Genomic DNA, 19712 nt, shown 5'->3' with positions numbered 1-19712 from the left:
TCTGAATTGATTGGGTTATTTAAATAGTGTATTCTATTATTTAACGTGGAATAATGGAATACTTCTTATTACTAAATTCTAGCCATATTATACATTTAGCAATCTACAACATGCAAGCTATCTTATTTTTATTTCACTGCATTTTAATTTCTATTGACTATGGAGAAAAGTAACTTTAAAATAATTGCATAACATTGATAAATAATTAAATATTCAAAACAATTAATTAGACGGACATCAAATATTTTCTGTAGGGTGTTTGGAATAAAAGAAAATATTTATATTGATTTTTTAGTAAATTGTATTAAAATATAATTTTATATTATATTATATTAATTAAATATTAGTCTCGCCCCTCCATTAACCGGATTCTAGCTCCTCACTGCACTAGGCACAAACATATGGCTGACGGCAAATCCTGAGATGTGCTATCCTTTGAAAAACCAAGCTATTCCCATGCAAGAACCCATACCCATTTTGCTAAGTAATATGAAAATCCAACCCTAAAGAAAGGCATAGAAAGCAAAGAAGCATCCTATAATATGCGGATGCAGTTATTCACCTATCCTAAAACCATTATCGACATGTATAATCTTACACATTCCAGAGGTCTATTAAGCATACCAAATGTGCCATAAGTCATTAGAGAGAGAAAAATGGAAAGAATTAGCTTTCTTTGTTAAAGCCTTTTCATTTTCCATATCATTTTGTCTTTTTAAAATAAAAAAATTAGCAAAAAACTTTAAACAACAAACATTCATAGTTAGGGGTGTAAATTCGGCCGGTTATAACTAGTCACCAACCGGTTACCGGCTTCCAACCAGTACTCGGCCAACCGCTTTTAAAAGTGGTTGAAAATAACCAGTAACCAGCCCTACCAGTCAGGTTACCATTTTTGCATTTATATACACCAGGTTATATATATATATATATATTAGGTTTTTTTTTTTTTTTTTAAACAACCACAACAAAGCTAGCTTATTAGGCCCAAAAAAGTTATAATTGTTTTTAAAAAATAGTTAAATTAAAAGCCCAAAAAATATGCTCAATGCCCAAAATACCCAATTATTTAAAAGACCCGGTTACAGGTCCGCATAATCGGCTACCAACCGGTGGTTATTACATAACCGGTTAACCGGTAGCCGGTTACCGGTTCCGGTTTTTAAAATTGCTAAACTGATTACCCATATTTCGGTTAACGTTTTATCCAATAACCACTAACCGGAATTGAGTTTACATTCCTATTCATAGTTGTATTCACCTTTACGTTATATATATATAAACCCAAATAGTATATTTTTTTGGAAAAAAAACCCAAATAGTATATTAACAGAGGAACATTATCAATTAAAAAAAAAATCAAAAAGAAAATTCCGGGGGTAGTAGTAGTACTAATATTTTTATTTTTTGAAGTGCGGTAATACTGCAGGAAGCTCTTATTGCGTTTTCCACAAAATATGGGATACTTCTGGAATAAGAAAAATCCTTACACAAAAAATCGCAGTCCCAAATTAGATTAAATTACCAAAATGGCACTTGGGAGGGTTTTTAGGGTTTAAGAGTTTGCCTCTCCTTTTACACTACTCTCTCTTTCTCCCCGTCACACCACAACCACTTACAGTCTCCATTTCCACCATCAGGGTTTCTAATTTCTTTTCGCCATGTTGGCTCTTCGTCGTGCTTGTATTCCTCTCAGGTAACACTCTCTTTGTGTGTGCATGTGTGCGTGGGATTTGTTATCTGTTTGGTTACTGAGGAAGTGGGGGAAATGGTGTGAAAGTTGAACGCAGGGTTTTAAATCGGTTCTTTTAGTTCGGTATTTATTTGTGGCGAAAAACATACCTTTTTGGGTTCTTAGTATTTGATCCCTCTGTTTGGTCTCTGAGAAAGCAGAGCAAAATGAAAGGGAAGATAAATGTTGGGAATTAATGGGATTTTGTTGGCTGGTTGGCTTCTGTTTAGCAGTGGAACTGTGTACTTACCTGGGTTTCAGTATCTGATGCCTCTGTTTGGTTGTTGAGAAAGATGAGGAGAGTAAAGGATAGTGGGAGGTTTGGTTTTCATGGTTCCAGTTATTTTCGTTTCTTATTAGATATAATGAAAAATGTACTTTCTCTGGTTCTTATTGGCTGATACCCTAGGATTTCGTTGTTTCAGAGAGTGTTAAGGAATGGAAGAAAGTGGAACTTTTAGTTTAATGGCTCATTTTGTTTTCTGTATTTTCTAAATTTTCCCTCTTCATAATAATCAGTTTCCAGGGTTTCAGAAAATTTGAGATTTCTTTTTAACATAACGAACTTTTTGTACCGAGCAGTAACAAAATTCTTGTCATGTTGTTTTATTAGAATATTTTAAAAAAACTCGTTGGATTAGTTCTGTCACCATCATCATTATTTATTATCTGCTTAACCAAATGTGTCTTGGCTAACTTGTACTCATAGACAGATTTTTTCCCTCTTTTACAAAACACACCTGATTTTATTTTCCCGGAAGTTGCTGTCACTGCCTGTTTTGAAATAAAAAAACGTATGAAGTTAAAGAAAAAATCTCTGGTGTTGTATCTCGTATTAGTTTCAAATTGTATAAGATTTTGTGTTGCACACTATTTATGGGTTAACTTTCTTCTTTTTCATTCAGTCATAGTATTGCGTAATGCTTTTATTAAATACAATAGCTTGGTTATGAGTTCATTTAAGTGTTCATGTTAATCTTACAATTAGTCCTTACTTTCTGCAAACTTTTCATTGAACATGTTATCTGCACTAAAAGATTCAATATCTTCTCCGTACGAATTCTAGATCCCTTTCTTTGCTTGTGTCTTTGACACTTATGGGTCTATACTTGGAGGGTTATGCTGGGACATGGGTTTTAGTGACTCCTTGGACTAAAAGAAGTTAGAGAAGGGAGGGAATATCTTGTTTGCAGACCAACAGCTTGACAACTACCTATTTTTTAAAAAAATTTCTCCTGTAATGGGAACTGTCTGCTATCCCTTATGTTTTCTTTTGTTATAAAGGATCTACCATTTTGTCCAAGCCCTCTAACCGTTTGCTGGATCCTGTATGAAATTTTTTCACAACAAGCATCTTCGATATTTTATGATACCTCTTTCTCAATTTTTATGATTTCCTGAAAGTATTCCCCTGCAAATTCTTTGAAGTAAAATCCCTGTGAATGAATAAATCTTGTATTATTCACGATTCTCTTGTTGTAGTTGTCTGCTTTGATAGCTTATTTATTTTTTCTTCTGTTTTCAGGAGCCGAGGAGTCAGCATAAGAATTTCTCGTGTGTCTTGTGCTAAATTAGAAATGCTAAGTCCTGGCATAGAGGAAGACAAGGCTGGTACCTTTGAGTCTCCTCAAGAGGCGTATGATAGACATCTGTCTTTAAAGAGGTTTTACCACACTGCACATGGTTCTTCAAATGTCTTTGTGGTTAGACACAATTTTTCTTCGCAAGCTGGGGCAAAAAGCAGTGGAGAGGAAGATGAATTGGAAGATGGGTTTTCTGAACTTGAGATGCCTTCTAGTGCTGTGGCAAATCAAGATGGTAATGTAGAGGATGAAAGTGATGATGAATTAATTTCCGAACCTGAACTTTCTTATGATGGTGTTGATATCGAAGAGCCTTCTCAAAATGAGCTGGAGTTACTAGACTCTGAGATTGACCCAAGTGAGAAAAAAGCGTTTAAGAAGAAGGCTAAATCAGCACTGTTCAACGCCATCTTGGCTGCTCCTGGTTTGTCAGTTCATAATGCACTTGATAAGTGGGTTGAGGAAGGAAATGATTTGAGCCGCACAGAGATCTCGTTGGCCATGCTTAATCTTCGTAAACGCCGGATGTATGGGAGGGCATTGCAGGTAAATTTATGTGATCTTATCTTTACTTAAAATTTAATTAAATTTGCTAGCACAAGAAATTGCTTTGTCTTGGTCTCATTCCTGATATTTATGGACTTCAATTGTCAATCAAATAATTTTCTAGGTGGCTATCTATGTAAACCTATGCTACATGGCTGTAATTTGGTTTGTGCAAGCTTATGATGTGTACATGTATACATGTATTTGTACGGGTCTGTGTAGTTGAAATCATCAATGGGTAGTTATACCGAAGATGGATCTCCAATACCAATGAGAATATGGGCTGGTCAAATGGAAAATTGTCACTGGAATCCAAATTTTAATAAAGTGGTGCAAGATTGGGAACAAATATGTGGTTTACTTTTCTTGACGTGTTTTACTTCAAAATATGTGGTTTTTTATCACACCAAAAAAGATAGTAAATGTTTTTGACTTTTTTTTTTTTCATCTCTATGCCTCTCTCCCTCTCCCTCTCAGCAGCAGGTCTAGGCATGTCCACTAATTCTTTTTGTTGGAGTTTTCGAGTTCTTGATTTTTTTGGGTTCCTTTGGAGCTAGGTTGGTTGTGGGTGTTATGGAAGATCATAGTTCTCTCTTGTTAACTAGTGTTGCCTTTGCAAAAGAATGTGGAGACTGTAAATCACTTTCTCTCATTCATTGCGAATACACTACTGATTTCTGGCACATAGTTCTCAACTTATTCAGGGCTTCATGGGTGATGCCTAGCAACATCCTAGAGCTGCTTTATTGTTAGAAGATCAAAGGGCATGTACATTTCAAAGAGGGAACCTGGAAAGTTATTCCTGCTTTTCTAGTAAGCATTTGGAGAGTAAGGAATCAACTCCTCCTTAAGGACTGTGAGTCCAACATGATTTCTCTAAAATCCTCTTTTTTGAGATCTCTTTTGGATTGGGTTGTTGTATATGTTCCTAACTTTTCTTTATCAGATATGATAGATTTGATTAATTTTTTAGATTGTAGAAGCCTATAGGGTGATTGGCTTTCTTGTTTACTATCCGTGTACGCCTTGCCCTTTTATTTAATAAAAATATTATTCATAATAAAATAAAATCTTCAGGAGGTTGAGGATAAAATGATTTGGATACCATCTAGAAGTTATATATATATATATATATATATATATATATATATATATATATATTTTCCTTTTACTTATCAAAAAAAAAAAGTTATAATTTTCAAGTAAAACTAGCACTTTGTCTGATTATCCAATAAAATGAATGTAAAATTAAAGGAAGCCAAATTAAATAATATCATTTATCAATAAAATTTTCTAAATGCCATTTTTTATTGGTTTAGTTAGTAGTTCTGATAAGAGGAAAAGAAAAGTATATATATATATATTTTAAATTTTGGTAGTAGAGGTTAAAATGGAGTAAAGTAGTATTTTAAATTTTTAGAACTTTTAGTAATGGAGTTTCAGTTGAAGTATTTGAAAGGTAAGAGCACCGCAGAGAGTGACATTTTTAATTTGGACGGTGGCATCGGGGAAGATTTTAACAATGGAAAAATTCAGGAAGCATCAAATAACCATAGTAGATTGGTATTACATGTGAAAATCAAGCAGAGAGAGCAGATTAACTACTCGTTCATTGTAGCATAGCCTGAGAATGGTGGTTATTGGTGTCTGACTGTTTAGTGTGTTCTAGGTTATGCCCCAAAATGGTTTTTGATTTATTGGCATGTTGTTAGGGACATTTTGGAAGACATTTTGTGGTGGCAAAATTTGGAAGGTAGTTCCCTTGTGTATCATGTGGTGTATTTGGAAACAAATGCCTGGAATCTTAAGGGATGTGAATTAACGATGCTGTAGTTGAGATTTCTATTCTTGTGTTCTCTCTATGATTGGAGAGTGGCTATGAGTTGTTTTTCCTAACAAATTGTAGGAGTTTTGATCTTTTAAATTTTCGATGTTAGCTTTTTCAACGGAGCAATTATAGAAAAATTGTTTGGAGCTGAGTTATTTATCTCAAGGCATTGCCTCAGAGCTGAATAAAGCTGTTGCTCAATAACATGCTGAATGTTTATTTACCTTTTCTCTCGCTTGTTTGTCAACCATGCTGTAGCATGATTTTGCCTCCTGAATATGGTCTAGAAGGAAGTGCTTGTTTTTTGTTGTTTGTTAAGTTCATAGTAGTTAAGAAAATGTGTGTAAAAATTTCAGGAAATTCTCTCAATGCTGCACAAGGGTTATACTAAAGGAAATGTACTTTGACTTGGTTTATCCTGGTTGTCCCCTGTGTAGAATTTTTTTTCTTTTTCCAGTTAAGTAAGGGTCGATGCCGACGATAATGGTAATTTTGTGTATCCATAATGAATACTGAAGTAGCTAATAGTATTAGTTTTTTTTTTGATAAGTAAGTAGCTAATAGTATTAGTTAGGACATTTATAGCGACTTACCCAAAAAAAGGAGAATTACAACAGTGAAGTCAATATTATACACATTTATATGTGTTAAAATTATTTATCAAAATGTATCTGTATTAAAATTCCAAGTTAATTGCTTAGTTTTAGCTGCTATGAGCATATTGAGGACTTGTAACAAATAGTTTGCTGCTAAGTTGGTTTATGTAAGAAACATCCATATAGGTTAGTTTTATTTGATTATTATAGACTTTGTTCACCCTTTTTCTTGGCTGTGCGAGTGATCCCTGGTGAATATGTTATGGCTATGCTTTTGTTAACATGCCTTTGAGAAACCCAGTGCTGGCAAACTTTTGCAGTTTGATGTTCTCTTTCTTCTAAGAAACTTTCAAGAAAAGTATCCTTCGTCACTTTATGATGAACATTGGATTAATTGTGCATATCGTTGATCACATTAGATCTTTCCCTGTGTTGTATTCACATTTGACGTCTTTTCTTTTCTTTTCTGTATCATTGGCATAGAACGAACTTACATGGTCTTGATTATGTAAAGGCTTGATTTGGTTTTGGGGCCTTTAATTTGCATTTGAACTTTTTATGTCTGGTATCAAATAGTGCTTCTTTCAACTTCAAGAGAGCTTAAGGCATGCAAATAGCACAAATAATGTAAAATATGATGGTGTTGCAGTTGTTTGCACAAATGCTGTACATTTGGACCATGTAGTTAGTACTGATATGTAGAATGAGCCACTGTTTAAGTCAACAGGATTGAGTGCAGTTGAAGTTTGATACCTTCCTTTTCGGTAGGGAGCTGGTTATTATGAATCATAGGTCTGTTTAAAGGCTTCAAGTAGGGTTTCTCTCATAGACATAATATATGACTCTATTAGATTGATCATTGCATTTATCCTCTTATATTAGTCATTACTGTTAGTTGCTTTCATTGCTGTTGCGTGTAGCATGTTCCTGTATATCTTTTGAAATTTTCTTTCATGTCCAATTATTTTTAATGACTACCTTCTTATGCACATTGATGGATTTTCCTTTTATCACTGATTGGTTTGCAGAAGTCTCTCGTGTATACTTTTTGTGTATTTGGGTTGTTCTCTTTTGCGTTTTAATGAATTTCAATTACTTATAGAAAAAAGTTTGCAGAAAACCAAGACTTGAACTGGTTTGAGGTTGACAAGTTAGGACCGTTAATTATCATAGTTGGCCCTCAGGGTTGTTTGGCTGAAGGCAACAGATTGGAGTTCCACAATCGAGAATAAATTAATTGCTTGAGATTAAGAGGACTGACGTTATGGTTTCCACTATCCATTTTATGGGCTAGGGTTGAAATGAATTTAAAATGATTTGAAGGATATGCTAATGTGTTTTTGGACCAAAAGGCATTACCTTTCCCCATATATAAGGGGGTGGAGGGTGAGATCATGGATCCACTCCCATATGAGTGCGTGAGTTATATTTACTTTTATTTGAAAAAATATATATTCGGAGGAAATGAAGGCGATGGAGTTCGTTGCGGTGGAACATTGAGAAGGCAAATGCCATCTGGTTCTGTACTCAGTATTGACCTTGGTGCTACTGGGTTAAACGTAGATCCTTGGTTGCTGTATATGCACTTTGTCTTTTGATAAGAAAAGCCATGCATGAATAGAGTTCTTGATGCCACTAGTTTTGACACGAGCAATCCATTTTTTGAGGTCTTTAGGGCATTGAAGTCATATATGTGAGTTATAAGATGCATTAGAATATGTCTAATTTCTGTTGAAATGCCTAGAACACCCTTGTCAAGTTTTCACTCATCTATCCATCTTTTAGTTAGACTGCTTATATTTGTTTTCATATCTGTTTCACTTTTGTTCTACCATTAAACATGTAGAAAAGAAATGTTAATATACTGGCACCACGGGTATATATAGTCCTTTGTATGTTTGATTTCCAGTTCTTTCATAGCATCAGTTTTGTACTTAAGGCTATGCGACTCTTCCTTGTGCTACATTGATTTTGCAGCTCTCAGAGTGGCTGGAGGCAAATAAGCATCTTGACTTTGTTGAGAGAGATTATGCTTCTCGCCTTGATTTAATTGCCAAGGTACGTGGCCTCCAAAAGGCGGAGAGCTACATTGAGAAGATCCCGAAATCCTTCAGAGGGGAGGTAATCTACCGAACCCTGCTGGCGAACTGTGCGGTTGCCAACAACATTAAGAAAGCAGAAGGCATATTCAACAAGATGAAAGATCTGGGCTTCCCAATTTCATCATTTGCTTGCAATCAGTTGCTCCTACTCTACAAGAGGATGGACAAGAAGAAAATAGCTGATGTATTATTATTAATGGAGAAAGAAAATGTCAAACCCACTCCATTCACTTATAAGTTGTTAATCGACACCAAAGGCCAATCCAATGACATTACTGGTATGGATCAAATTGTACAGACAATGAAGTCCGAAGGCATTGAACCAGACATAAATACACAAGCCATTTTAGTAAAGCATTATGCCTCAGGCGGGCTTAAAGAAAAAGCTGAGGCAATTTTAAGGGAGATGGAAGGTGACAACTTGAAAGATCGTTGGGTTTGCCAAGTTTTACTTCCCCTTTATGCACAGCTGGGAAAGGCTGATGATGTGAGTAGGGTTTGGAAGGTATGCGAGACGAGTCCCCGGATTCACGAGTGCATGGCTGCCATTGATGCTTGGGGAAAATTGAATAAGATTGAAGAAGCAGAGGCAGTTTTTGATAGGATGTCAAAAACGTGGAATAAGCTTTCTTCAAGGCATTATTCTGTGCTTCTGAAGGTGTACGCAAATCATAAGATGCTGGCCAAGGGCAAGGATCTCGTTAAGCGTATGGGGGATAGCGGCTGCAGGATTGGCCCATTGACTTGGGATGCACTTGTAAAGCTCTATGTGGAGGCAGGAGAGGTGGAAAAGGCTGATTCCATCCTGCTGAAGGCAACCCAGCAGAACCAGATGAGGCCAATGTTCAGTTCTTACTTGGCTATTATGGAACAGTATGCAAAGAGGGGTGATATCCATAATTCAGAAAAAGCGTTTCATAGGATGAGACAGGCTGGATATGTGGGTCGGTTGCGGCCGTTCCAGGCTCTAATCCAGGCCTATATAAATGCAAAGGCGCCAGCTTATGGGATGAGGGAGAGGATGAAAGCAGATAATTTATTCCCCAACAGAGCTTTGTTAGGCCAATTGGTTCTTGTTGATGCATTTAGGAAGACCGCTGTGTCAGATTTGCTTGATTGAGGATTTTTATGCTTCCTTTGGTATGCGGTAGCCACTTTAGTCTCTCAACTTTCTACACCTTTAATTTGTGTGTTGAGCATTTTGGATTTATAGTGTTTTGTTTTTATTTCACATCCATATGCAACACCTTTCTGCGCTTAGTCTATAATGTACTGCTGATTATATTGAAGATTACAGATGGTATGGCAAGTAGTTGTAACCCATCTAGGGATATTTCAAAAGGGTTTATGCCAATCCAGAGCACATGCTTGTGAAACGAAGTTGGCTGTGCTCCCAGTGCTTGGCTGCAATGTGTTAGCCCTCTTTTTATTTTATTTTTATACGATACCAAGGGAAATGGATAAGGAGAGAAATAGGAGCGGGATCCATAAAGGTACTTTATTCAGGCAATTGCTGGCGCTCGTTGGCCGATGTGCTGTTGGTAAGTAAATGAAAACAGATTTGCTTGGGGGGAAAGGGAAAATTATACACCCTCTCTCTCTCTCTCTCTCTCTCTCTCTCTCTCTCTCATATAATTTTGGTTATTCTCACACCCTAAAACCATTTTATACATTAAATTTTGGTTAATTCTCAACCTACTAATTTAATACAAATCATATCAAGGTCGACAAACCCTCTACTCAACAAAGTTAACTAACTCACAGTAAGCTACAATTAAGGAGGTTAATTCGTTTTTGTTTGCAATGAAGAACGAAGAACCAATAATTCAATTTGAGAATAAAACTCAACCAACACATGGCAACCCCAGGTTTGTTTGAACCGAGGAGGGAAACGAAACACGTGTTCTCACGTACGTACTTTTGTTTCATCCAAAATTTGGGAAGTGAACGAACATGGGCCGAGAACAAGGCCACGTTCATTCTTCTTCATTTCAACTTACGAACAACACCTTCATCAAGGCCAAGTTCAAACACAACCCTACAATAATAATAATAATAATGCAATATATATATATGAACAAACAAAATGGTGAATGGGGCTGGTTATGAGGGCTAGATGCACTAAAGAAGGAACCAAGAAGCATATGTAGGCCAGATGCATGCATCATTAGAAACAGTATTCCATCCCAGCAAGCACACCATGGTGGAAGTGTTCACGCAAGCCACAACATAACAACAAATCTTTTCGGGTGAATCCACGGCAATAACGTATTCAAATTGCTATTAATTTGAGCCCTCGAAACTCCATATGAAGCACATGTGTTTTAGTAGGTGGTGGTCAAATACGTCAATTTATTTCAACAGTTGGGTCCTATATAGGATCTATTATATTATTTATCTAAATTACTAACGATTCGGATAAATAATTGTTGTAAATCCTCATAAAATAAATAAAATGAGAAATACCCCCTTAATTACTTGTTTCTCCTTGAAGAAAGAATTAGAAAAATATATATATATTGTCATATATTCGATTCTTAGAATGCAAAATGAAATTTGTATTAAGTTTGGCATTAATGGAGGCGTCAAGAAAGTGCCAAATCGCAGGCTGCCCAGTGGGACAACCAAATATGCAACGTAAACGCAAGGGGAAAGAAAAGGTTACGAGAGTGAGAGTGAAAGTGACGCAATAGAGGAATCCTTCTCTTTACAATGATAATAATAATAATAATAATAATAAACTTTGATAAAATGGCCAAATATATCCGAATAAAGGTTAAAAGACGCCGCCAATTGGGACCCTTGAAGGTCTTATTCATTATTATCCAAACTAATATTACACTTTTTTTTTTCTTTTTTTTTTTTTTTTTTTTTTTTTTAATTTTTATTTTTTTATGAGTAATTGAAATCACATCCTAGCTGGAAAAAATAATTGCCAAGCTTGGATAATGGATATGGTCCTCATTCTGTCTGGAAAAATTGGCAATTTATTTAAAAGAAAGGGGAATATTGAAAAGGAAATTTCAATACACAAACTAATTCTGACTTGTATCTTAAATTGAAAACCCCATTGAAAAATTCAGATCAAGCATACTAGACTCTTCCCAAGGGTACGTGAAAAAAGATCTTTCTCCATTTTAAATTCTCTCAATTTTCTTCATTTAGTGCATTTTGAAAGATAGTATTGTCCAAAAGTTTTAATGATGGTAGTGCACAAAATGCACTAAATGAAAGAAATGGAAAGTATTTGAAATGAAGAGGATCATTTTTCACGTAGGGTTCAAAAGTAGGAAACTAATAGAAGAAGAAACAAAGCAAAATTTATCAAAAAATGGGGGCTTTAAGTGCAAAAAAGAACACTTCTCATATCATAGGTATTAATCAACGAGGACAGCTATGGCATCCATCTCCTCCATTACTACAAACCTCAAAGAGTGCTCCATTGAAATAGAGAGGATTTATTGTATAGTTTGGATTAAATTTAAACTTTCGAAGAAATAACGTAACCCATCTACACCATGCAACAAAACAAAATCTCCGAATATAGAATTAAATATAGACCATTAAAAAAAATACGTTGTAATTTTTTTACGGCACCTAAGCCAAATCCCTCATAGGATGTCATGTCCTATTCCTAAGAGAAAGGGTCTTTGAAAAGGGAAAGACTTTCCTCCCTTTGGGGGTCCTATTCATTCAGGATCTAGACAAAAATTGTACACCCAAATTTTAGATTCAGAATCTATAAGTAAGACACATGGGGCATTTCTCTCTATAATCCCAACATGGCAACCCTCAAAATTACCAAAAAGCACCACAAACGCTTTAACAATCCTTTCCCTTCAAACCCATCATCCCTCCCTTTCATTGAAGGAACTCTGTTTTTCAATTCCCAGAGAGTGCCTTCACACCAGGTCTTCTCAATTGGGAAGGACTTCCAGCTTCTTTGGAGCTCCGACAATGGTGGCTATCTATCAATTTCTCATCAATCACGCCCTGATCGACCCATATGGTCGACCATCCCAGGCCAAGCCTTTGTGTCTGCAGCCTTGGCTGAAACAGAGGTGGAGGAGAGCAGGGGATCCTTCGTTGTGAAAGATGGAGATGTTCATTTGGTTTGTAATCACCAAACCATTGAGGAAATAAGAGTGATCAATCATTCTTTAGAAGCTAAAGATCAAGATTCTCCATCTGGGTATCTGGGATCTGAGCAGAAAAAAGATTTGAACGGAACCCAGTCCCCTGTTTTGCTAATAACTGGTTCGATTTTCAGCACGAAGAAAAAGAAAAAGCAGTTCCAGAAAGCTGGCAATTACGCCGACACAAAATTTGAGAAGAAGGAACCTTCTACTTCTGCACGGTATTGGGTTTTGTTCGATCAGAAAAACAGCAATCAGATTGGTTTCCAAGTGATGCTTGGGCAGCCAAGCTTCAAGCTGCGCCATAAAGCCCCGCCAGAAGCTTCAGGAAGATACCAGGGGTTTAGGCGGAGGGTGGGAAGGTTAAGAAAAAGGAGGCTTGGTTTCTGTTTGTACTTCTCAAGGCCACGGGCGTATGTGACAGTTTCTTCTGCAGAGGAGGAAACAGAAGAGATGAAAGTTGCAGAATCTGCGCAATTCAACAGGGTCTGCTTGACATATTCAAGTGAAGGAAATGAGAGATTCTATGGTTTTGGGGAGCAGTTCTCACACATGGATTTCAAAGGCAAAAGGGTACCTATTTTTGTTCAAGAACAAGGCATTGGAAGAGGGGATCAACCTATTACTCTTGCGGCCAACTTGGTTAGCTACAGGTAGATGAAAAGAATAGCTCTTTTACCGCCTCATGCATATTGTTAAATTATCATTTATCTCAAAAGCTTAAGTTGATAAAAAAATTATTTGTCAACGAATGAGGCTCAATATGTAAAATATTTAACTAAAATGTATCGTAGAGTCAGACTCAGATATTGTATTAAATAACCAATTATTTTAAAAGTTTAAGCTGATAAGGAATAATAAATTTAATCATTTTATTAATATTCTAACACTTATAAATGGTTTTTCCTCGCTGTAGGGCTGGGGGTGATTGGAGTACAACTTATGCTCCTTCTCCATTCTATATGACATCGAAATTGCGGTCTCTTTATCTTGAAGGATATGATTATTCGGTATTCGATCTAACAAGACATGATAGAGTTCAGATTCAGGTACTTTTTGATAGCTGTTGGATCTTACAGCAGTAATGACATTTTTTTTTTTTTTTTGATAAGAAACAACAGTAATGACATCTTAAAATTTCATGTTTGTTAGAGACAAAGGAATTCAGATAACTTTTATTTATTGGTAATAAAGTAATTCAGATATTAATCAGGAGAAGTTTTTGAAAGGAACTATGCTTGCAGAAATAAGAATTTCAATTGTAAGCAGACATTGAACTTTGGTTAGAGAGAAGCAATACATTTTATTAAGGAAGACGCACAGTTTTCATGATGTTATGTGAAAATACTTGGATTAATACATTGGTTCACTAGCAGATCAGTGATGAACTTCTATATGGTTAAATCATAAAAACTATGAAAACAAAAGATGGGCTCACCATGCATGAATGGAATAGTAAAAAGTCTCAAGGCTTTGTGGGCTCATTCAAGATCTTAAAACTGCAGTTTCCCATTTTCTGTATGCTGGAGCTTGCAGATACACGGGACTTCAGTTCAAGGACGGATATTGCATGGGAATTCACCTACCGAGCTCATTGAACACTTCACAGAAACCATTGGGAGGCCCCCTGAGCTTCCTGAGTGGATAATATCTGGTGCTGTGGTTGGAATGCAAGGTGGCACGGAAACCGTACGCCATATTTGGGAGAAACTAAGGACTTACGATGTTCCCATTTCAGCATTTTGGTTGCAGGTAATGCATGTCTCTTCATGAAAAAAGAAAGGGTAAAGAAAAACATAATTAAACAATTCAAAACAATGAACTTTTTATTTCATTTCAACAATTGCTTAGCAAATTTAACACCCATGTCAATATTGAGCAGATTGGACATTACAATATTCTGTTTATCTATGTGCATTCACTTATACGGTGTACCCGTTTTTTGTAGGATTGGGTGGGGCAGAGGGAGACATTGATTGGATCACAACTGTGGTGGAATTGGGAAGTGGATACAGAAAGGTACAAGGGATGGCAACAACTAGTTCAAGATCTTAGTGCTCGGCATATCAAAGTGATGACATACTGCAATCCTTGTCTAGCTCCAGTACAAATCTTTTCCCTTACTTATGATTTCCATAGTAAATTCAGCTATAATTCCTGAAATCACTAACCTGCCATCAATTGCATCACTGTAAGAAGTCTAATGCCCCTAATATTATGTGAAAGCCAAAGTGATTTTTGATATCAATAATCACATTTTTCTCTTGTAACTGCAATGATGGCAGTACCCCTTGCACAGCAAAACGTTATGTTGTAATTAGCGATAGATCGAGAGTTTGACAATTTATTATTGGTGTTCACTTGCTTTGACAGACTCATGAGAAGCCAAACAGAAGGAGAAACCTCTTTGAGGAGGCAAAGGAGTTGGACATCTTGGTGAAAGACAAGCATGGACAACCATACATGGTTCCAAATACAGCTTTTGATGTTGGAATGTTGGATTTGACACACCCAAATACTGCTAGTTGGTTCAAACAGATTTTACAAGAAATGGTGGATGATGGAGTCAGAGGATGGATGGCTGATTTTGGTGAAGGCCTGCCCGTGGATGCCACCCTCTATTCAGGTTTTTAAATCTGAACTTATATTTGTTTATAGATTTCTTGATTTCAAAGATAGTTTTTGGGAACTTTATATAAATTCTAGGGAAAGTTTCTCCCGCAACTGATTTTTTCCACAAAAAAGAAATATTTTTAGTAGTTATAATATATTTCCCAGCACTCTACCCATACCATGTTTTCCCATAGCTTTTAATAAGGGTTAAAGCATCCCCATACTAATTCCTCACATCACGTCTCCTATACCCATGCCTTTTCCCATACGCACTAGATGATATCACATTAGTAGTGTTAAGTTAAGACTTTCAAGGCAGGCCATATCAGAAAGCTTTTCCGCAAAAGTGTCCATCTCCATAATCGTTAACATTTTTAACCATTATATTTCCAGAGCGGCCAGCCTCCCTGGCTCCCAAAGAATGAAAAAAATAATAACAAAATAAAAGAAATTGTGTCCCAAGCCAAAGGGTGGGAACCTATATAGTTAAATTGGTTCCCCATGGTTTAAGTGATCATAACAACATATTCTTGGTGCTTTTCCTAGCATGATTATCCTATATAAATTGAGGTTCTAATAATTACCGCTCACCATTTCAGGTGAAGATCCTATTTCTGCACATAACAGGTACCCTGAGCTATGGGCCCAGATAAACCGAGAATTCGTGGAAGAATGGAAAAGTAACTGTGTGGGTAAATTAAAAGATGACCCAACAGAGGCCCTAGTCTTCTTCATGAGAGCTGGTTTCAGAAATAGTCCTAAATGGGGGATGCTATTTTGGGAAGGAGACCAAATGGTAAGTTGGCAGGCGAATGATGGGATAAAGAGTTCTGTTACTGGCCTACTGAGCAGTGGACTTTCAGGGTATGCTTTCAACCACAGTGATATTGGAGGCTACTGTGCAGTAAACTTACCTTTTTTCAAGTACAAAAGAAGTGAAGAGTTGCTTTTGCGTTGGATGGAGCTAAATGCTTTCACCACTGTCTTCCGGACCCACGAAGTAAGTCAAAAACCTGTCACATGAATACATAATAAAAATAAATTGTCTTTATTGTCATCCTTATTATATGAAGAAAAAAGCAAAAGACAAAAAAGGACAAGAATAATGTAGGTTGTGCTCAATCTAATGCTCAGGCATGTACACCTAAAAGAGGAACACATCCATTAGGCTTCTAAAGATAATCCTTTTGAATGATCACCTCCAAAACTGCAAAAAATGCCTACTTTTTCTCCTATGCTTTCCTGATTACTTTTTGAATATAGAGAGTTGTTTAAACTAATAGAATTGTATGAAGCTATTAACTTGAACTTGATATAGAAGCTCAAATTAAGAATATAGTATTCAGTTCAAGAATTCATTTTCAGTTAAGAGTCCTTCCATAAAGTGATGAAACCTAAATTGTATTCCGCCATATACAAACAATGAGACACATATCTCTGATTTGTTGTACTGAAGCAAATTTCAACAGGCATAGACAGCTACAGCTCCCTTGGTTTCAAACCAACACTATGATTCCTTCACCTGAAGTCATAAGCTGTATAATCAATGGTAATTGATATCTGCCTGTCTTGCGCATGCAGGGGAACAAACCGTCCATCAATAGCCAATTCTACTCAAACCACCAGACTTTATCACAATTTGCTCGCTTCGCTAAAGTGTACAGAGCATGGAAGTTTTACAGAATCCAACTTGTAAAGGTATTCCCAGAACTCTAGGTATTAATTTCTTTTCAAATCTGGTGAGTGCATTAAGAAAGGACTTCAACCCCCAACTGTAATTTTTTTGAATACAGGAAGCTGCTCAAAAAGGCCTGCCAGTTTGCCGCCACCTATTTCTCCACTACCCAGAAGATGAAAATGTTCATAGCTTGAGTTACCAACAGTTTTTGGTTGGTAATGAGATCCTAGTGGTGCCTGTCCTAGACAAAGGCAAGAAGAATGTTAAGGTCTATTTTCCACTGGGAGAAGGTAGTGATTGGAAACATATCTGGACTGGGAAACTATTTAGAGAACAAGGTTGTGAAGCTTGGGTAGAAGCTCCAATTGGTTATCCTGCCGTATTTGTAAAGGCCGGCTCTGTTGTCGGAGAAACCTTTGTAAAAAATTTGAAAGATTTTGACATTCTTTAACATCGAAGTCCTCAAGGAGGGGGACATTGTAATGATTTTCAATTTGTTCATCATTCGTTATTCTTACAATCCTGCGTTCCCAGTTCATGGGCCAATAACCTATATATTATATCATATGCTTCATTGCTGCCCACACCACCACCCCCCCCCCCCCCCCCCCCCCCTTTCTTTTTCCCTATTTGCTTTGCTTTTTTAAGTTTGTTGGGGGGCAAAGGAGAGGGAATAAAGCACTTCTCATTTCCAATATGCATATAGAATGAAAAAAATAGTATGAAGTAATTAAATATAAAATTAACAGGAATGAAACTGCCCTAGCACAAGCAAATGACTGGAAATCAATGAAATTCACAAGTTCATTTTGGTGGCTATATCTGAATTGGCGGTGGTACATATTTGGATTTTGGAAGCTACTATTACTGCATCTTTTGTAACAAACGAAAAAAGATATTACAATATAGAACATCAAAAATAAGAGCTAACAACTTAGGTTACAAGACTTGCTTTCACAATCTCCAGGAAAAGTGAACCCATGAACAAGCAAATTAAGCAGCTCCAATGAGACATTTTCTTTATTAGATTATAAGAGGAAGGTTTGCAACTAACTTTTCAGATATAATGCCTGAAAAAACACACCCACGTCTGAAAAAAAGGTGATTTCCAAGATTTTAGTTTCTAACCATAAAACACAAGCACTCCAATGTACATCAAAAAGGACGGCCATAAACCCAAATATCAACTACAACCCTTCCTTTTCTAGACACTTCATCAAACAACCTTTGTGCATGAAAAAAGTCAACTTCGCTTGATCTCATCTTAGACGGCATTGCCAAGTGAGTGTTCAACACCAGAAATAATCTAGCTACAAACTAATTGTACTTTTCAAACCACATAATTTAACATTGCCGAAAAAAGTTTCAACACAGTTTAAAAGAGTAAATATCCCAGCAACATTTATATCATTCTGACCAGAAAACAATAAACTGCAGCAAAATCCAACAACAAAAAAAGAAAAAAAAACTTAACATCTGGGCATCCAAAACTGAGACTCGAGATCATATACGTGTACAAAAACAACCCATTTAACAAAATTCAACAAGAAAAGAAAAATATAGTAAACAAGAAGCTTACATGAGTGGTATTGAGGTGATGGGAAGCTTTTTGGCGAAGGCTGAGGTGGAATTCTGCAGTTTTAGAGGGAAGAGAGGTTGATGGGATTTGTTAGTTATTTTCAGGTGTTTAGTAAAGTTGACAAGTTTCTTCCAATACCCAAAAATAGGAATATTTCCTTTTTTTCATTACGTGGTTTTCAAGAGGATTCGGATATTTTAATGGGATATCCTATTTTCCATGCTGTCATGCTGACCTAAGTCTACCACTATATTACCACAACGGGTAGGACCCTAAGTTAACGTATACTACAACTACAATTAGAGGTGAAATAATAATAATAATTATAATAATAATAATAATAAGAAAGAAAAACTTCACAAAATTTTCTTCAACTTCAACGCATTTTGATACTATCCATAATGTTCAAATACTTTTAATTTTAAATATCGAACTTTTAATTTTTTGCAATATAGTTATATATATGTTTTACATTACAAAAAAATGAGGTAACTTTTAAAATCATAATTTGATCAAAATTTAATAATATCAATCATAAGGTCAATAGTGATTTTATGAGTCTCATCATTCTTGAAGGGACACAAAATTAACACAGAAAAGACTTGTAGCATTTCTCATTGAAAGATGATAAATTACTCATGAATGTTGCTATTGAATTATTTTTTTTTAAATTTTTTTTTAAAAAAATTATTATTACTGATTTTTGACGTTTAGAAGTATTTAAGATAGGAAAAATTATACTTGGGCTCTGTTTACTTCGACGTAAAATGATTTTCAGAAAATGATTTCTGTATTTTACGATGTTTACTTCGACGTAAAATAGTGGTCAACGGAAAATATTTTCCTTTTGACTGAAAATTCTTCTTTAATTTTCGGAAAATGGTTTACGATTTTGAAAACCGTAAACAATTTTCCGATTATGAGCATCTCATTCTTAAATCGATGGACCTTGCTAAGAGCCACCCAGAACCTCGTTGGGACTTGACCGAGACCTGCCCGGGACTTGACTGTGACCTGCCCAGGACCTGCCCGAGACTTGACCGGGACCCGCCTAGGACATGCCCCAGACCAGCCCAGGACTTGACCGGGACCCGCCCAGGACCTAACAGGGACCCACCCAGGACTTGACCGAGACCCGCCCGGGACCTGCCCGGGACCCGCCCGAGACTTGCCTGGGACCCGCATTGGACCTAACCAGGACCCTCCTGGTTAGGTCCCGTGCGGGTCTTGGGCCCGAGCAGGTCCCGGGCGGGTCCCGGTCAAGTCCCGGTTAAATTCCGGACAAGACCCGGTTAAGTTCTGGCGGGGTCCCGGGCAGG

The 19712-nt window shown here is 36.5% G+C and overlaps 2 protein-coding genes and 1 long non-coding RNA gene across 4 annotated transcripts; 2 read left to right on the top strand and 1 right to left on the bottom strand.

Annotated features, from left to right (window-relative positions):
• Positions 1 to 1538: 1538 nt before the first annotated feature.
• LOC132191709 (pentatricopeptide repeat-containing protein At1g80270, mitochondrial) lies at positions 1539 to 9710 on the top strand. Its single transcript, XM_059606801.2, has 3 exons — positions 1539 to 1696; positions 3258 to 3861; positions 8263 to 9710. Exons 1-3 carry the CDS (start codon positions 1662 to 1664, stop codon positions 9505 to 9507), a joined length of 1884 nt encoding a protein of 627 aa, XP_059462784.1. The 5' UTR covers positions 1539 to 1661; the 3' UTR covers positions 9508 to 9710.
• Positions 9711 to 12049: 2339 nt separating this feature from the next.
• On the top strand, positions 12050 to 17315 carry LOC132162053 (uncharacterized). 2 transcript variants are annotated; one of them, XM_059572300.2, is made up of 8 exons: positions 12050 to 13176; positions 13440 to 13572; positions 14060 to 14275; positions 14472 to 14627; positions 14897 to 15149; positions 15736 to 16136; positions 16718 to 16834; positions 16930 to 17315. In XM_059572300.2, the coding sequence occupies exons 1-8, from the start codon at positions 12170 to 12172 to the stop codon at positions 17263 to 17265; spliced, it is 2619 nt and encodes an 872-aa protein (XP_059428283.1). In that variant the 5' UTR covers positions 12050 to 12169; the 3' UTR covers positions 17266 to 17315. The 2 variants fall into 2 exon arrangements, with proteins under 2 accessions (XP_059428283.1, XP_059428284.1); XM_059572301.2 differs by lacking the exon at positions 13440 to 13572 and having other exon boundaries at positions 12051 to 13176; positions 14029 to 14275.
• LOC132162054 (uncharacterized) lies at positions 14203 to 18518 on the bottom strand. Its single transcript, XR_009438199.2, has 3 exons — positions 18394 to 18518; positions 16051 to 16149; positions 14203 to 14288 (listed from the first exon to the last, which is right to left on the bottom strand). It is a non-coding gene; the product is annotated as an uncharacterized LOC132162054 (long non-coding RNA).
• Positions 18519 to 19712: the final 1194 nt, after the last annotated feature.

The sequence above is a fragment of the Corylus avellana genome, chromosome 10, assembly GCF_965113065.1.
Source record: "Corylus avellana chromosome 10, dhCorAvel1.hap1.2, whole genome shotgun sequence".
Lineage (NCBI taxonomy): Eukaryota > Viridiplantae > Streptophyta > Magnoliopsida > Fagales > Betulaceae > Corylus > Corylus avellana.
Note: the sequence above shows the minus strand (reverse complement) of the source record. Positions and strands in the feature narration are given on the sequence as shown.